Source organism: Hipposideros armiger, unplaced genomic scaffold (genome assembly GCF_001890085.2).
Source record: "Hipposideros armiger isolate ML-2016 unplaced genomic scaffold, ASM189008v1 scaffold_545, whole genome shotgun sequence".
Taxonomy (NCBI): Eukaryota; Metazoa; Chordata; class Mammalia; order Chiroptera; family Hipposideridae; genus Hipposideros; species Hipposideros armiger.
Window position 1 is genome coordinate 956143 of NW_017731895.1, and position 18091 is coordinate 974233.

At 42.0% G+C, this 18091-nt stretch overlaps 1 protein-coding gene across 10 annotated transcripts in view; it reads left to right on the forward strand.

The window, feature by feature from the left end:
- AMOT (angiomotin) overlaps positions 1 to 18091 on the forward strand; it is a 102324-nt gene that overhangs the window by 77421 nt on the left and 6812 nt on the right. For all 10 annotated transcript variants that reach the window (XM_019668961.1, XM_019668957.1, XM_019668962.1 and 7 more), the window contains 2 exons: positions 8356 to 8505; positions 9468 to 9658. In XM_019668961.1, coding sequence (XP_019524506.1) covers positions 8356 to 8505; positions 9468 to 9658 — 341 coding nt within the window. The remainder of the gene's footprint in view (positions 1 to 8355; positions 8506 to 9467; positions 9659 to 18091) is intronic.

An 18091-nucleotide genomic window follows, 5' to 3' on the forward strand; every position in this document is an offset into this window, starting at 1 on the left:
AGGGGGGTTGTTACTTTGTGAGGGTGAAAAGGATAACTATTGCATTGTTCTGTACACCTGAAACTAACAATAAAAAAAAAAAAAAGAAGAAGAAGCCGGGGCAGGAACCAGCTCCAGAGGAAGGGCAGGATATAAAGTTTTGGGGCAACCTGTTGACTGGGTGTTTGTTGAGGGGAACTCCTCAGGAAGGGGCTTCTCATGAAGAGTTTCCTTAGGATGAGTTTCCCTATGAGGAGGGTGGCAAGCAATTACAGCCAGAAGAGCTGGGTAAAAAAAAACAAAACAAAAAAACAAGAACTGGGTCAACCTTACATTTTTTACAGAGGCCTCGGTTGTCTCTTAGGGCAAAAAAGGCCTGAGCGTATGGAACCTTTGACCATTTCCCTTCCTGTCTGCAAAACAGATCCAATTGCTTGATAGTATTATAATTAATATTTCCCTCAGGAGGCCAAGTTTCCCTATCTTCCAACGTGTATTGAGGCCACACTTCCGAACAAAAGAAGACCAGGCACCGCTTCTACAGGGTTTGAGGTCAAATTTGTCCCAGTGTTTCAGGATGCAATTCAGGGGGTGTGAAGACACGCGAGGGCTGATTGCCCATCTGTGGGGGAGGGAGAAGGAAAGGCGTCCCTTTACACTTCACCTCACAAAAACCTATCTGGAGCACAGACCTCTGTGGAGCTAGGGAATCCTCATGGCTGGTTCCAAGGATGGGTGGGGGGACACAGTGTGTTACGGATTTCCATGCTACCTAAGTTCCAGCCATGTCCCCGAGTGGGCGCCTGTACTATTCCGTGTGTGTCCCCGCCTGAATGCTTGGTGCTCGCCTGTGGGCCAATAAAGGCAGTGGCTAGTAATGGAGTGTTTTAAAGTAGAGGGGTGTATAGCCCGACTTTGGGTGTCTTTGAAATTGATGGTACGGTCGATGTAATGGTGGCACTCTGTATAAAGATGTTTAAGGAGGGAGTATATACTCAAAGTCTGTAGGGAAGGCACGTGGTATAAGTGAAGGGGTGCAGAAGTGGGTCGTAATGCCGAAGTTGTAAGAGGAAACACATAGAGATATTGGAAGCCCCAAAGTCTTCAGATAAGGCCACTTCCTTAAGGTAAAGTGAGTCTGGAATATGCTGGCTTCCTCTTAGAACCCTGCCTCATGGCTTGCAATAGCACAGGTGCAAGAGGAAAATGGAAAAATATCCAGGACCTCCAGGGTGGCGCCCTAGATGGACTCGGCCACTAACCAGTCATTGGAGTCTAGACAATGGGAGGAAAAGGTGCAAACACAGCAGAGATGTAAACTAGGAAATTCAGGACATTTCCATCTGTGCTTTAAAACTAAAAAGAGATCCCAATAAGATGCTAAGAGAGGGTAGGCCGAATGCCAGTAGATCTTAACCTGAGTAACAAGGGATGTTATGTAGAGACTAAGTTCCATGTTCTTACCTTAAGATGTCTTGAGGCTGGTGAGGCTGGCATGGAGTATTGAGGTGGTCTCACAGGGAAGGGACCCCGGATCAGCGTCTCAAAGTCTGAAGAGAGATAGTGTCAAGATGGGAAAAAAAAGCAGTAAGGATGGAGGAGACATTCAACCAGCACCCTTACAGGCAGTTGAGCTGCGAAGGGACCAGTGTGGCCTTTGGAGCCCTACCATGTAGTAGCCATGGACAAGGGTTCCTCAGTTGCCTACAAAGGCCCACTACCTAGCCACGCGCCAGTATCCAGCCTCCTCACAGAAAGGAAAAGGCAGTGGATTAGCAGAGAGGGGGAGGGAGGGAGAACCATCAGCCGGCACCCTTCCAGGCTGTCGGGATGGGAAAAGACCCAGGGAGCCTTTGGAACACGTCACAGAGTCGCCATGACCAGAATTCCTCAGATGCATCCAAGTCATTTACTCCAACCTCATGCTGTCCTGGGGCTGCCCCTTCCCAAGAGAGAAAGCAGTTGGGCTAAGGCCAACGTTCCTCTGATCAGCGTTGCGGGTCGGGGCGGGGGGTGGGGGGATTAACCAGAGCACTCCTGCTAAGCTTGTCCTTCGAGTCTTTAAGAATGGCAGCCGCGATTGGCACTTTTAACTGGCTGACAAAAGCCCATTGTTTGTGTGATGGGAGAAAGGAACAAAAACTATTGATGAAGGCCCATGAGTGGGTAAGGCAGACAGAAAAGAACAGGTCATATTTACCTCTCTTTCTCATCCCAAGCAAGCCCCCAATAAAAGATGTAGGATATTTCTTGTGCCAGGATTGTAGTTTTGTGAAGCCAAAGAATGGAGACACAGACCAGAGAAGTAAAGTTTGTAGCATAGTATAGTTTCATTAGAGCAGAACGTTACAGCTCTCAAAGCAAGAGGGGTTCCTGACTGGAATGCCCCTGAAGTGAGTCTCTTGTAGGCAGCATATGGAAGGATCTTGTTTTCTTATCCATTCAGCCACCCTATCTTTTGATTGGAACATTTAATTAATTTACATTGAAAATAAGTCTTGATAGATATGTCGTTATTGCCATTTTATTATTTATATTGTTGGGTTTTTTTTTTCTTTTTGTCTTAAAGAGGTCCCTCTAACACTCCTTGTAATACTGATTTGGTAGCAATGAACTCCTTTAGTTTTTTCCTATATGGGAAGCTCTTTATCTGACCTTTGATTCTAAATGATAGCTTTGCTGGGTAAAGTAATTTTGGGTGTAGATCCTTTCTTTTTGTCACTTTAAATATTTCGTGCCAGTCCCTTCTGGCCTTCAAAGTTTCTGTTGAGAAATCAGCTGCCAGTCTTATGGGGGCTCCCTTGTAGGTAACTAATTGCTTTTCTCTTGCTGCTTTTAAGATTCTCTCTTTGTCTTTAACCTTTGGCATTTTAATTATGATGTGTCTTGGCGTGGGCCTGTTTGGCGTCATCGTTTGGGATTCTCTGTGCTTCCCAGGCTTGTAGGCCCATTTCTTTTACCAGGTTAGGGAAGTTTTCAGTCATTATTTCTTCAGATTGGTTCTCAATTCTTTGCTCCCTCTTCTCCTTCCGGTATCACTAGTATCACTATGATGCAAATGTTGGTATGCTTGATGTTGTCCCAGAGGCCTCTTAAACTATCCTCCATTTTTTTGGATTCATTTTTTCTTTTTGTTGTTCTGATTGGGCATTTTCTGCTACTTTAAGTTCTAAATTGCTGATTTGATCCTCTGCTTTGTCTATAATAATGTACTGTTAATTCCCTCTAATGTATTCTTTATTTCGGTTATTGTAATCTTCATTTCTGGCTGGTTCCTATTTATGTTTCCTATCTTCATTTTTGTGTTTCCCATCTCTTTGTTGTTCTCCTTGAGATCAGTGAGCATCCTTATAACCAATGCTTTGAACTCTGTCTGGTAGATTGCTTGTCTCCATTTTGTTTAGTTCTTTTTCTGCATCTTTGTTCTGCTCTTTTATTTGGGACATGTTTGTCTCCCCATTTTGGCTGCCTGCTTATGTTTTTTTTTCCCCTATGTTAGGTAGGGCTGCTCTATCTCCTGGTCTTAGTAGAGTGGCCTCATGTAATAGGTGTCTTGCTGGGCTCATTGCAACAGTCTCCCTGGTCACCTGAGCTGGTATTTCAGGTGTTTCACTTGTGTGGGTTGTGTGTTTCCTCCTGTTGTATTTGAACCTTGGTTGCTGTTTGCACCTCAATGCGAGGGTCTGACCCTTGGGCTGATTGTTTGTGAGGACTGGCCATGACTACAGTGGAGGAATTTTTACGGAGGGGCTGGCCCTATGGAACAGGATTTATTATAGCAGGGCTCTGGTGCCTTCCCAGTCTGCCCCTTGGGTTTGTCATGTGCAGAGACAGCTGGGTGGTGTTCTGGCCGAATCTGAAGCCAGCAACCAAGCATGCAGCCCCGGAGCCTCCTGGGAGTGGCCCTGCCACAGGCCAAGTTCTGTTGCAGCTTGTGTCCTGCCCAGGGATACCTGGCATGTGCCACAAAGCAATCCACAAATGGTAGCCACCCGCGCTGGGCTTTGGCATGCCTCAAGAGGCCAAGCCATGAACTGAGGCCAGCTGCCACTAGTGCCGGGCTTGGGGCTGCTTACCAAGAGGTACAGGGCACACTGAGACCGGATGCTGCTTGTTTGGGGTTTGTGAAGGTTTGAGAGATTTTTTTTGCATTTTTTAATTAAAGTTTATTGCAGTGACAATTGTTAGCAAAGTTACATAGATTTCAGGTGTACAATTCTGTAATACATCATCTATATATCACATTGTGTGTTCACCAGCCAGAGTTAGTTCTCTTTCCATCACCTTATATTTGATCCCCTTTACCTTCATCTACCAACCCCCTCTCCCCTTACCCTCTGGTAACCACTAAACTATTGTCTGTGTCTATGAGTTTTATTTCTTCATTTGTTTTTCTTGTTCTTTTGTTGTTTTCAATTTTATGTACCACATGTCAGTGAAATCATATGGTTCTTGACTTTTTCTGTCTGACTTATTTTGCTTAGCATTATAATCTCACGATCCATCCATTTTGTTGCAAATGGCACTGTTTCGTCTTTTCTTATGGCAGAATAGTATTTCTTTGTGTATATATACCACAACTTTCTTATCCAATCATCTATTGAAGGTCACTTTGGTTGTGTCTATGTCTTGGCCACCGTAAATAAAGCTGCAGTGAACATTGGAGTACATCTATTTTTTTTCAAGACTTTTATTGGGGAATTGGGGGGATGGGAACAGTGCTGGGGAATTGGGGGAAGGGGAACAGACAAGTTGCTGTCGTTTTGTTCTTCAGTCTAGTTGTGGAGGACGTTGCTTCACTGGCCCAAGTTGGCACCATCATTGCGCTCTTCCCGGGCGAGGCAGATCAGTCGCCGGCTTCTGGACGGCCGCTCACTGCGGCTGCTGGCGACATACGGTAACCCGTGGCACCCCACTGCCACAGGGGCTGCAGCCTATGCCGACGCCGGCGACTCATGGCAGCCCAGCTCCAGGTTGAGCTGTTGTTCAGCATCTTAGCTGTGGAGGGCAGTGTCACTGGCCCTCATATGTGGGATCCAAACCGGGGCCTTCTTGCGTCCCAAGCCAGTTCTTAACCATCGTGCCACTTGGCCGGCCCGGAGTACATCTATCATTATGGATAAAAATTTTCAGATTTTTTTTGGTAGATACCCAAGGGAAGGATTGCTGGGTCATATGGTAATTCTATTTTTAATTTTTTGAGGAACCTCCACACTGCCTTCCATAGTGGCTGCACCAGTCTACATTCCCACCAACAGTGTATGAGGGTTCCTTTTTCTCCACAGCTTCTCCAACACTTGCTATGATTTGTCTTATTGATGATAGCCATTCTAACTCATGTGAGGTGATGTGCCATTGTGGGTTTTATTTGCATTTCTCTGATGATTAGTGATGTTGAGCATTTTTTCATATGTTCATTGGCTGCTTTGAGAGATTTTAGGAAAATCTGCATGATGAGCCAAGACTGGCCTTTTGCATGAAAAAAACACTGGAAGTGTCTTGGGTGTGCCTGAAAGTTGGGTGGGGCAGTGTGTCAGGGAATCACCAAGACAGAGGAAAGGTGTTAGCCAGGTTTATGGAGACTCAGATATGGTGAGTACGTGTGTCTGCACGTTGGGCAGAGGGGAGGGCTCAACAAAGGAACAGTGGCTTCTGCCAGCACTTCTGTCTGGGAGAAATCTGCTTCTCCAGCCCTTACTCAGAAGACAGAAAACTCAGCTCCTCCCCATATGCCTTTGGCATCCTTTAAGCTCCTGCCGTGGTGCTGGCGCTCAGCGTGAGTGAGCCTGTTAGCGAGTGAGTCCATGCACAGGCCCTTCATGAGGAATGCTTGTGACTCTAGCAGCACTCCATCTCACTCAGCCACAATTGCCGCTGGTTTTCACAGCCAGAAATTATGGGGACTTCGCTTCCTGATACTGGAACCCTGGGCTAGTGAGGCTGATGTGGGGTTGGGATGCTTCACTCTTTAAGGGGGACCTACACAGCTGAGATAGCCCTCCTGATTTTTGACCGCCATGTGTAGGTGTGGGACCAGCCTGTTTTGCTTCTCCACCTATCCTACCAGTCTCAAGATGGTTTCTTCTGTATATCCTTAGTTGTAGCACTTCTGTTCAGCTAGATTTCAGGTGATTCTCCATGATGTTTGTTCTGTAGGTTTAGTTGTAATTTTTATGTGGTCATGAGAGGAAGCGGGCACAGTGTTGACCTAGTCTACCATCTTGATGATAAATCTCCCAGAAAATATTTTAAATGTTGTTGTTTTTTTTCCCAGTCTCCTAGGTAAAACATATCACAGGTCTGGTAGGAAAATATAACATAGGTTTCCGTCTACCTAGCAAAAGTTCAGAAATTCCAATTTGGGGAAAGGACAGTTATAAGACAAGGAGAGTTTCCCCTACTAGCTCATGTCATTGCTGCTTTAGTGGACATTCTAGATAACATGTCTAGATTTGCACTCATTACCATTAAGGAGTTACCTGTTTTATTAAATGGAGGAGTTAAGTTGGTCTTGCTGCCTTGGCCCAGTTAAATATGTATGGGCAATGCTGGTAGGGCGGGTGACCTCTTACATTGAAATTGTCTTCCTGGTGGCTCAAGGGCTTGGGAATTTGTTGAGAATTTGAATTTCCTTTTGACCAAGTTTTCAAAAATGTTTTCAGATTTATATTATAATAATGGAAATTATTCGTAACCTCACCTTCCATGAAAATGATGACAACTTGGAAGAATTTCTGCTTTATAAAGAGTCCATAAAGAGTCCAGTTGATTTTATTAGCAAGACAGGCATCCCACAAGTATTATGAAAACATAATCTTCTCATTTACAAACAAATTGGGAAGGCTTCACTTACCCCTATATTCTTAGTTGTTGGGGGTGTGTATATATTCCTTAAATGGAGATCCTCTTCATTATTTCATTCCTATGGAGTCAAGATTTGGCTTCTAAGTTGCAAGGGTACAAAAAATTCAAATTTTTAGTCTCAGCTTGCTTCTACCTTTGCTTTTGGATATCATAGGCTTGCAATGAGGAAGAATTGTGTTTGACTTATTTAGTCTTAGAGCTGATTCATTAGTTTGAATCTTTAGGGATATTTAAAGGTCCCAAAATAAAAATTGAGAGATTACAGTCCAATATGAGTGAGACAGAAATTGCAAATAATCTGAGGTTAATTACAGGACTGCAGACTTCAGAAAGATAATTTTGGCCTCTTTGTACCTTTCGCAGTTGATCACCCTTTTCCTCTCATTTGGAGAGGAGACAGCCATGTAAAAGTGGGTTGGGCTTCCTTTCCATGCCAAATTAAGCTTTTCTCCCTGGAGAACCCTGCTTTCTTATTTTGTAAGCATTTCTCTACTATAATAACCAAAGTGAGATATACCTTTCCCCAGAATATATCCAGTTTAGAGTGAAGAAGAGCAGAGGTGAGGACATCCATAAATGGGAATCTTTTTTTCCCCACCTACCTGAGCGTGCGGGCCAGGGCCGGGCTGCACTGCTCCATCTTTCTTCCCTATCTGAGCTGCCCTCGCCAAGCCATGGCGAGCTATAAATGGAAATCTTTTTTTTTTAAGATTTTATTGGGGAATTGGGAGAGGGGAACAGTGTTGGGGAAGGGAACCAGCCAAGTTGTTGTACTTCAGTCTTCATTGTGGAGGGTGCCAGTCGCCATCTGGCTTCCCGTTGGCAGCTCATGGCTTCTAAGCTCAAGGTGCTGTGTTCAATCTTAGTTGTGGTTGGGCATAGCCACCATCCCTTGCAGGAGTTGAACCAGCAGCCTTGTTGTTAAGAGCACATGCTCTATCCACTGAGCCATCCTGGCGGCAGCTCAGCTCAAGGTGCCGAGTTCAGTCTTAGTTGCGGGTGGGTGTATCCCACTATCAAACAGGCAATCTTGTTGTTCCACCACATGAGCCATCCTGCCACCTCTTGGCAGCTCAGCGACAGCTTAACTCGGGCGCAGCGTCACTGGCCCATGTGGAAATCAAACCGGTGGCCCTGTTGCTCAGAGCTCGTGCTTTTAAGTCAACTCTTAACCAACTGAGCCACCTGGCCGGCCCTGTGAATGGGAATCTTAAGAACTTGACATCTACAATTACTTCTATCAGTAGAGTCTGTCTTAGACTTGGGGAAGACATAGAGGTGGGGAAGTTGGAAGAGATAAAAAAAAGGGCTCCTAATTCCTATTCATTGTCACATTCTCGGTATGGTAAGTTATAATAAATACAAGGCAGCCTGCTATTCATGAAGAACCTTCTCGCCATTCTTTCTTTTATGGAGCTGGACACAGAGGTCTAAACAGAGGGCTGCATTTGGGGGCTGCATAACTGACCCTGTTGTTCCCTTTACTTCCATCTTGTGACTCTGGTTTTTCAGCTGAAAAAGAAGCAGGTATATGTAGATAAGGTGGAGAAGATGCAGCAGGCTCTTGTACAGCTCCAGGCAGCATGTGAAAAACGTGAGCAGCTGGAGCACCGTCTACGGACACGACTGGAGAGAGAACTGGAATCCCTCAGAATTCAACAGGTTTGGAGAGCTTAAAGAAAATAAGTATTCCTGATTGCTTACTTTTCACTTGGTTTTTTACATGAAGACAAAAACCACACTCTTGCTGATCTTTAACATTTTCGCCTCACTTGCTCTTACTCCAGAGTGTTTCCCAATTGTAAAGATGAAGCCTGCATCTTTAACTTCCTATCCCAGCAAAATCCTTAATGCCTATTACCTTGTACCTTTTAATTTTCATATGAATCTCAAAAACAGTAGACCCAATAAGAAGTGAGGATTTTATGCAAATAGACTCCCAATCATTTTAGAATTGGAAATGGTCTTTGGAATCATCTGGCCATACTCCTTCCCAGTTTTAGATGAGAGAAAATCAAGACCCAGAAAAGGTTGCCTGACCCGCTGAAAAGTCATATACCAAGTTAATGGCAAGGTAGAAACCAAATCCTACATTTTTAATTCCCATTTCTATTGTGTACATGCTGGCAGGCAGGGATGGTGGTTTTCGAACCATCGATCCACTTTCTTAGCAGCATGACAATTTGGTAGGGCAAGCTCCTTTCCTGATCAAGGGAGTCTCATACTCCAGCCAAAGAAAGTCCTGTGGCCTTAAGAGGAAATCTGAATTCCCTTTTGTTTTGGAATCAGAATTCAAACTGAAGTGGCTTGGGCAATAATCCTTTCTAAATACAGTAAAACCTTGGATTGCGAGTAACTTGGTTTGCGAGTGTCCTGCAAGACGAGCAGACATTTCTACTAGGTTGGTGCAAAAGTAATAGCGGTTTGTGCCATTACTCCTAACCAACCTAGGAATACATTTTAACTTGGTACACGAGTGATGCCTGGCAATATAAGTAGTTTGTTTCCGAAACAAATTATGCTTGAAAACTGAGGTATTGCTGTATAGGGGCTCTTCAAATAAGACTCAGCCACCATGCTTCGTCCCTCACTAATCTGAGGGGTCTTGGCATCTCTCCCAACAGCGCCAGGGCAACTCTCAGCCCACCAATGTTTCAGAATACAATGCTGCAGCACTGACGGAGCTCCTTCGTGAGAAGGAGGAAAGGATCCTGGCTCTGGAAGCTGATATGACTAAGTGGGAGCAGAAGTATTTAGAGGAGAATGTAATGAGACATTTTGCTCTGGATGCTGCTGCAACTGTCGCTGCTCAGAGGTAAGTACTTGGCTAGTAGAGTCACTCCTTGAAATGCATGGGGGCGGGGAGGGGAGGAAAGAAAGGTAAGTGACAGATTAATAGATTTTCCAGTATGTTTTTTTTTCTTCTGTAATGTTCTGTTTGTTTCCTCCCCCCCCCCCAGTTTCTTCTTAAGTGTGCTTTCTTTTATTGGTTATGCAGGGACTAAATGACTGTGGGGGCAGAGGGTCAGGGATTTGAAACTGAAAGTTACTTATAAACTTATTGGAATCATAGTTCAGCTTTCCTCAAGAGCCAGAACAATCACAGATGGGTTCAACTGAGTGTTTGCACACCTCCTTCGACAGTTTCTTTTACCCACCTGTGTAGGTTTCTTTGTTTAATGCTTGGACTGCAGTGAAAGCCTCTCCAGAGAAATGCCACTCAGAAACTAAATGTCACTCAGGAGTGGCTGCCCATTTGATAGTTCTGGCTCGTCCAAGATGTGCCAAAGGCTGTGCTGAACATGAATTGATTCCTGCCCTTTGAGAAGGTCTATATTTGAAGGCTCCATTCTCTGTCCATGAGACCATCACATGTAAGCAGTCACATTCCATTCGGTAAGGGAGAGAATACGGCAGGAGGAGTTTTAGAACTTCGCTTCTCATTTGTTCCCCTCTTTACGTTATAAACATTAATTATTGATCTTTGTAGGAAACAATGCTCTTATCTAGTTTGTCTCACTGCTCTTCATAATCATCAGTTGTAAAAGGAAGAAACAATGACAAAAACTAAATTCAAATCAGGAGGTGACATAGGTTGTGGAGATATAGACAGAGCCTTGGTCAGGAGTTGGGTACCTCAGGTTGGCAGTAGCATACTGCACCCAGCTAGGCCTCTATCCAGAAACGTATTAAGAACCACAGTGCTGTTTTTAGCATTCTCCTAAACACAGTGAGCTGGCAGAGTCTGGAAGTGCTTGGCAGACTTTGGGCTGGGTTGTGTGTGGAGGGGGTGGGGAATACATTTGGTTTCACGTCCTTCTCTTGCCGAATCAGAGGGAGGTCAGTGCTTAAGAAATGGACTGGTAGTTTGTGAACCTAATTCCAATTCTCTAGAAAGACATCTTAATATCTCTCCAGATATCCCATATAAACCTTATTAAATTGATTAAAATCACCTGTGTCTTGATTTTGAGGTCCTCATAGGCTTAATCTTACCTGTCTTTGTTTTCTGAGAGCAATGTGCTGAGTACATGCTAGTATAGTAATAGAGTGCACAGAAATCTGTGCTGAAAGATGGTCAAGAAGTTTGTAAGTAGATCAGAAGTAGAATTAATTCTAATTTAAGCTGCTAGCTTTCACAAAAACACCTGTGTGCAACAGTTGTTCAGAACTTACTCAGGAAACCCTAACTGAAAAGAAAATGCAAGGTAGCCATGTCTTCTTTGGGCAGATACTTAGAAAGATGTGGCTCATGAAGTTGTACAGTGTGAGAAAATGTTGGAAAGTCAGGGTTCTTGGTACTGGGAGGTTCACTGCTGAAACTGACTTCAGAATAGACTTTGGGTCAAGATGCAGAAAAGTGAGGAGGTTGTCACTAAGACATAGTATAAATAAACAACCTCCTTTCTTTTCTCCCTGGAAAGTTTTGAGCATTGGAGGAACCCTCCTTCAACTGGATTTCTTTCCAGAATCTGTTGGCTCCCACAAGGTATATTTAATTAATTTATTTTAATTTAATTTTTATTTTTCAGTTGCAATTGATATTCAGTATTATTTTATATTAGTTTCAGGTGTCAACATAGTGATTAGACATTTATGTAATTTATGAAGCAATCCCCTGATTTGTCTAGTAGCTACCTGGCATCATACATAGTTATTACAATATTATTGACTATGTTTCCTATGCTATACTTTACATGCCCATGACTTAGCTGAGCCATCCTGCTACCTATTGGCAGCTTACCGGCAGCTCAGCTTGGGCCGGGCATCGAACCGCTGTTGCTCAGAGCTCAAACTCTTGAGCGAGCTCTTAACCAACTGAGCCACTTGGCTAGCCCCTGATTTGTACTTCTTAATCCCTTCAACTTTTTACCCAGCCTCCCAACCTCCCTCCAATCTAGTAACCATCAGCTTGTAAATTAAAAATAGAACTACCTTGGGCCGGATGAGTGGCTCAGTTGGTTAAGTGTTAGCTTAAAAGCACAAGCTCTGAACAACAGGACCGCCGGTTTGATTTCCACATGGGCCAGTGATGCTGCACCTGAGCGGAGCTGCCACTGAGCTGCCAATACGTGGCAGGATGGCTCAGCTGGTGAGAGCACGTGCTCCTAACAAGACTGCCTGTTTGATGGTGGGCTATACCCGCCCACAACTAAGACTGAACTTGGCATCTTGAGCTGAGCTGTCACCCGGATGGCTTCATGGATAGAGCGTGCACTCTTAACAAGGCTGCTCATTCGTCTCCCACATGGCATGGTGGCTACGCTCGCTCGCAACTAAGATTTAACACAGCACCTTGAGCTTAGAGGCCATGAGCTGCCATCGGGCAGCCAGATGGCAACTGGCACCCTCCACAACTAAAATTGAAGAACAACAACTTGGCTGGTCCCCTTCTCCAATTCCCCAACACTGCTCCCTTCCTTCAATTCCCCAATTAAAAAAACAAAAAAAACAATGGAACTACCTTATGACCCAGCAATTTCACTTCTGGGTATTTATCCAAAGAAATCCAAAATACTAATTTGAAAAGATAGATGCACTTGCAGCATTATTTACAGTAGCCCAGATGTGTTAGCAACCTAAGTACCCATTGATAGATGATTGCATAAAGAAGAGGTGGCCCATTATATACAGTGGAATATTACTCGGCCATAAAAAAGGATGAAATCTTACCATTTGCAACAGTGTGGATGGACCTAGAGGGTATTATGCTACATGAAATAAGTCAGAGAAAGACAAATACCATGTGATTTTATTTATATGTGTAGTCTAAAGAACAAAATGAATGAACACACAAAACAGAAAGGTAGGTTTAATTTAAACCAAATTCCTTTAAATTTCCACTAGAAAATTTCCATGTAATCACTGTTTTCAGTAAAATGTGCATGATTATCATTTAATATGATAAAACGCAGCCAGTTCCTCCCTAGTAGGAACACCTTGAGATAGTTCCTCGGGCAAATGTTCCATACTTGGACTCTGTACCTTTTTCATGCTTATTAATCCAACCCATCGGAGAGATTGAGAGATTGAGATACATATTTAAATTCCTATACAAAGGGAGAATTGGACTAGGTGATTCCTTCAGACCCCTATATTTCTGGAATTATTCTATATTTCCAAAGGTAGTGTCTCTTAACACTCTCCTATGGAAATTGGTTTCCTTCTCCTCCTTTTTTTCTTTATGAGATTTCAAATTTGGAAGGTAACATTCAGAAAAGTTTATTTCATAACCTGTAGGTGCTTCTGCCTTCCCTTCTAACATTTCCTGCTATTCCTTTTCTGTTCAGTGGTTTCACTCTCCCTCCTCCCAACCTAAATATAGGTATTGATGAAGGCTCTGCTGTTTGTCTCTTTTTGTGGTAAAAGCTTTATACAGTAGTGTATTTTCTTCCAAAATAATTTGTACGTGCCCAGTATAGAAAGTGCCCAACATATTTGAATAAGGAAGGAAGGGAAGAAAAAAGGAAAGAGAAAAGAAGAATGAAATAAGGAAGGAGATGATTTCTAACTCTATAATTGAAATTCCTAAATGTAGTGCCCATTTTAATGGCCTGCTTGGTTTCTATGTATTCTGCTAGTATCTGAAACTTAATATATTCCCAATATAATAGCTCATAGGTAAATAACAGGTTGCACAATTAGGACATGTTGTTTGGATTGTATCAATGGCAGTTGCAGAATATTTTTTTCTAATTAAGGTATTATTACATATGAAAAATCACCTACTTTAAGTGTATGGTTTGATGAATGTTAGTAATTGTATACAGTTACACAGTCACCACACAATCGAGATAGCAGCACATTCTAAAGTGTGTTTGTGCCTCTTTAACTTGATCCCTTCCTCCGATGCTAGACCCCAGACAACAGCTAATCTGCTTTTTTGGTCATTATAATTTTGCCTTTCTGAGAATGTTATATATTATAAAAGGAGCCATATAGTATGTACTCTTTTTGTTTGACTTTTTTCACTCAGCCTAATTATTTTGAAATTCATCCAAGTTCATGCATGTATCAATGGTTTATTTCTTTTTATTGCTGAGTAATGTGCTATGGTATGGATTTACTGCAGTTATTTATACATTCAATACAATGATGGATATTTGGATTGTTTCCAGGTTTTGGCCTTTGTGAGTAATAAAATACAGATTTTTTAATAGAATAGACAGCTATCTTTCCTCAGGCGAGAAGACATATTAGGTGATCTATTTGTAGCCCTTCCAGCACTTTGATTATATGAAGCACCTCTTATCACAGGGAAAGATGTTCACGCAAGAAATCACATGTAGTATTTACTGTATAAGGTACTCTTCTAAGCGCTTTACAATTATTGCTCATCCTCATGCTAATTCTTTGAGATAAGTGCTATTATCGATTCCACAGATAAGGAAACTGAGGCACAGGTTAAAATAGTTTGCCCAAGATTCCACACAGCTACTAAGAGGTAGAAGAACCGGGAATTAAATCTACATTTTGACACCTTAACCACTCTAATCTGCTGCTTCCCAGATATGATGATTTCAAAGATGATGAAATAGGGATTATTGCCTGTTTAAGAGTTACTATTTGAGGCTTAATATTTAGTCATTTAGAAATATTATAAATAATTACAATAATAAAGCCTATATTAAAACTCTATATTATTGTATCCCTAGAGATTCCTCTCTAGATGCTTAATATAGATGAGGAAAATTATTACTCAGTAGAGTATAAGCCCAGAAAAAGTGATTTGGCAGTGCAGATTTTTAGTTTCAGCTCACAAATGGTGAATTTATTTTTGAAGATCAGCAAAAGGATAAAAAGATAAAATACCTGATCAACCATGTAACTTATGAGTTTACATTTATTTAATCAGGTTATTGCCTTTCTCAGAATGTGCAATGTTTCATTTGGGTAAAGTAAATCTGGGAAAGAAGGAAGAAAGGAAAAGCAGGAGGTGGAACCTGGTCACACACATTACACTTGTCTACCTTTTCCTTCATTGTAGGCCTTTCTCGGTTTCCATCCTTGGCTTTCTTCTCATTTTTTTATTCTATCTTAGTTTTCTTGTTCTGTACTATAACTTCAAATAGTAACTCTGACATCTCCAAGATTAAAGTTAGAATGTTCAGCAACTTGTTGGACATTATCATATTCATATTCATAAGACACTTTAACTCAAATGTACCTAAAATCAAAACCCATTATAGTGTTTTTTGAAAAAAAAATCTCTCCATGGTTTCCTATCTCAGAAAATGAGCAGTATGCCATCTTTTCTAGTCATTTGAATTAGAAACAACAAAGTTCTCACTCATTCTTCCCTCTCCTCAACACACACATTTAAACAGTCTCCAAGTTCTAGCAAGTCTGCCTTCTATAGTCTGTTTCCATTTCCCTTGCCACATCACTGGTTCTTGTTTTCATTATGTTTTGCTGGGATTATTACATTTCTGGGAATATAACCTTTCCAACTGGTCTATCCAATTCTATTATATGCTCCTCTAATCCCTCCATCACATTTCAGCAAAAGATAATGCTATCTTCCTAATACACAGCTGGGATCATTTCATTTACCTTGAAAGCTCAAAATTTTCAATGCCTGTTAAAGTCCAAATTCATTTCTGTAATTGTTAATCATTTACATGTTTGTCTCCCTTACAAGTTTCTTACAGGCAGCAACTAGTATTACCCATGTCTAGCCACTCTCCAGCCTCCCAGTAACTTCAATCACAGTGCCCTACTCATGGTTGAGTTCACACATTAAATAAACAAAAGGATGCTACCAATATGAAAACATGGACTTGAAGTTTAAAAGGCCATTAGCTATTTTAATTAGGAGGTCATGGGTGACATTCTAGAAAGCAATGTAAGTAACTTGATGGGGATAACTTTGTCAGGGTAAGGAAGGAGAGAGAAAATGACTGCAGGAATAGTTGCCAGAAATTGTTTACTTAAGAATTTGAGATGGAGGATGTCAAATTCAGGGATATAAGGTTTAGGGTTTGCAGGTTGTGTTTTCAAGCCCAACATGTCTCTACTGGTGTACTTAAAGATCATCTTACAGTATTGCAAGTTAGCAGGTCACATTGCTCCTTCCAACACTGTTTGTTTGCTTTTGCCTAAGCCATTGGCTAAATAGCCCCAGGCTTCTAGAAGGAAAATTTATGTTGAAGGCCATCCTGGCAGCTCTGTAGGAATTCACTAAGTGCCCCACATTTTCAGGCTCCATTTCTGAGGAGCTCACAGTGTCCATATCAATTAGCTGGCAGGGCTCTGACTCCCCCAAATGGTCTTTTGTGCAATGATTGTGGCAGTAAGCCAGGACTGGCTCCCCCAGTGACAAACTGTATGCTCAAGTCCTCAGTGTCTATAAATACCATACACTTTTTAGAGAGTCCTGGCTCTGAAGCCTCAGCCATTACCTTGGAACTCTACACTGCAGGAACTGCCTTCAGGGTTTTACCAAGAGCTGGGATTCTATCAAGCCGTACTCTCCTGAATGTTTTTCTCTTCTACCTGTACTTTTCTCTCCTAATAATAGATAACTTTGTTGAGTATTTTTACTGTGTATTTCCAATTTTGTGTGTGACACTATTTTTTAAGAATTAGATTATTATGTTTAAATTTATTGGAGTGACATTGGTTAGTAAAATTATATAGGTTTCAAGTGTAGAGTTCTACAATACATCATCTATATATTGCATTGTGTGTTCACCACCCAGAATCAGTTCTCCCTCCATCACCATATAATTGATCCCTTTTTCCCTCTCCTACCACCCCCCTCCCCGCTTACCCTCTGGCAACCTCTCAACTGTTGTCTGTGCCTATAAGTATTTGTATCTTTGTTTGTCTTCTTCCTGTGTTGTTTTCAGTTTCATATCCCACATATGAGTGAAGTCATATGGTTCTTGACTTTTTCTGTCTGACTTATTTCGCTTAGCATGATAATTAACTACCCATTCATATTGTCACAAATGGAAGTACTTCATGTTTTTATTGACTGAGCAATATTCCATTGTATATATGTACCACATCTTCTTTATCCAGCCTTCTATCAGACCTTGGGTTCAAAGAGCATTTTATGAATTTGACCTCAAAGGCAAGGAAAGTAAAAGCTAAAATAAATGAATGGGACTATATCAAACTCAAAAGCTTCTGCACAGCAAAATAAAGCATCAACAAAACAAAGAGGTAACCATCCAAATGGGGGAAGATATTTGCAAACAACATCTCCAATAAGGGGCTAATATCCAAAATATATAAGGAACTCATACAACTCAACAACAAAAAGACAGACAATACAATTAAAAAACGGACAGAGGACATTAACTGACACTTCTGAGAAGACATACAAACAGCCAACAGATATATGAAAAAATGCTCAACTTCACTAACTATTAGGGAACTGCAAATCAAAACCACAATGAGATATCACCTCACACCTGTTAGAATTGCTGTCATCAACACGACAAATAACAAGTGTTAGGCTGTGGAGAAAAAGGAACCCTCCTGCACTGTTGTTGGGAATGTAAATTGGTACAGCCTCTATGGAAGACAGTATGGAGGTTCCTCAAAAAATTAAGAATAGAATTACCATATAGCACTATGTGTTTTACATGCATACTTTAATTTTATTACCTAAAGCCCCATGAGATATAGGTACAATTATTATTTATATTTTTCCATTTTGCATATGAGGAGAATGAGGCTCGAGCACTTAACTGACTTCTGAGCTCATAGAGTTTGTTAGTGGCAGTGTACTTGGGGAAGCTGGGTTTTGACCCTGATGTGGTCTATAGTCAGAGGCCATGCTCTCAACAATACACAATGCCACTTCCTCTTGGGTACTTTGGAACACAGGGACCATTCCCAGTAGGACTACAGCAAGTAAACTGCATTAGAGCAAATGTAGAATTCTGAGATGCTAGAATATTTTGAATTTAGCAAATGATGACAGCCATTGTAGTCCTTCCCCTTCTTACTCTTATTTTTTTTAAAGATTTTTATTGGGGAATTGGGGGGATGAGAACAGTGCTGGGGAATTGGGGGAAGGGGAACAGGCAAGTTGCTGCCCTTTTGTTCTTCAGTCTAGTTGTGGAGGACGTTGCTTCACTGGCCCAAATTGGCACCATCATTGCGTTCTTCCTGGGCAAGACAGATCAGTTGCAGGCCTCTGGACGGCAGATCACGCTGGCTGCTGGCTACACACGGTAGCCCATGGCAACCCACTGCAGCAGGGGCTGCAGCCTACGCCATCGCCGGTGACTCA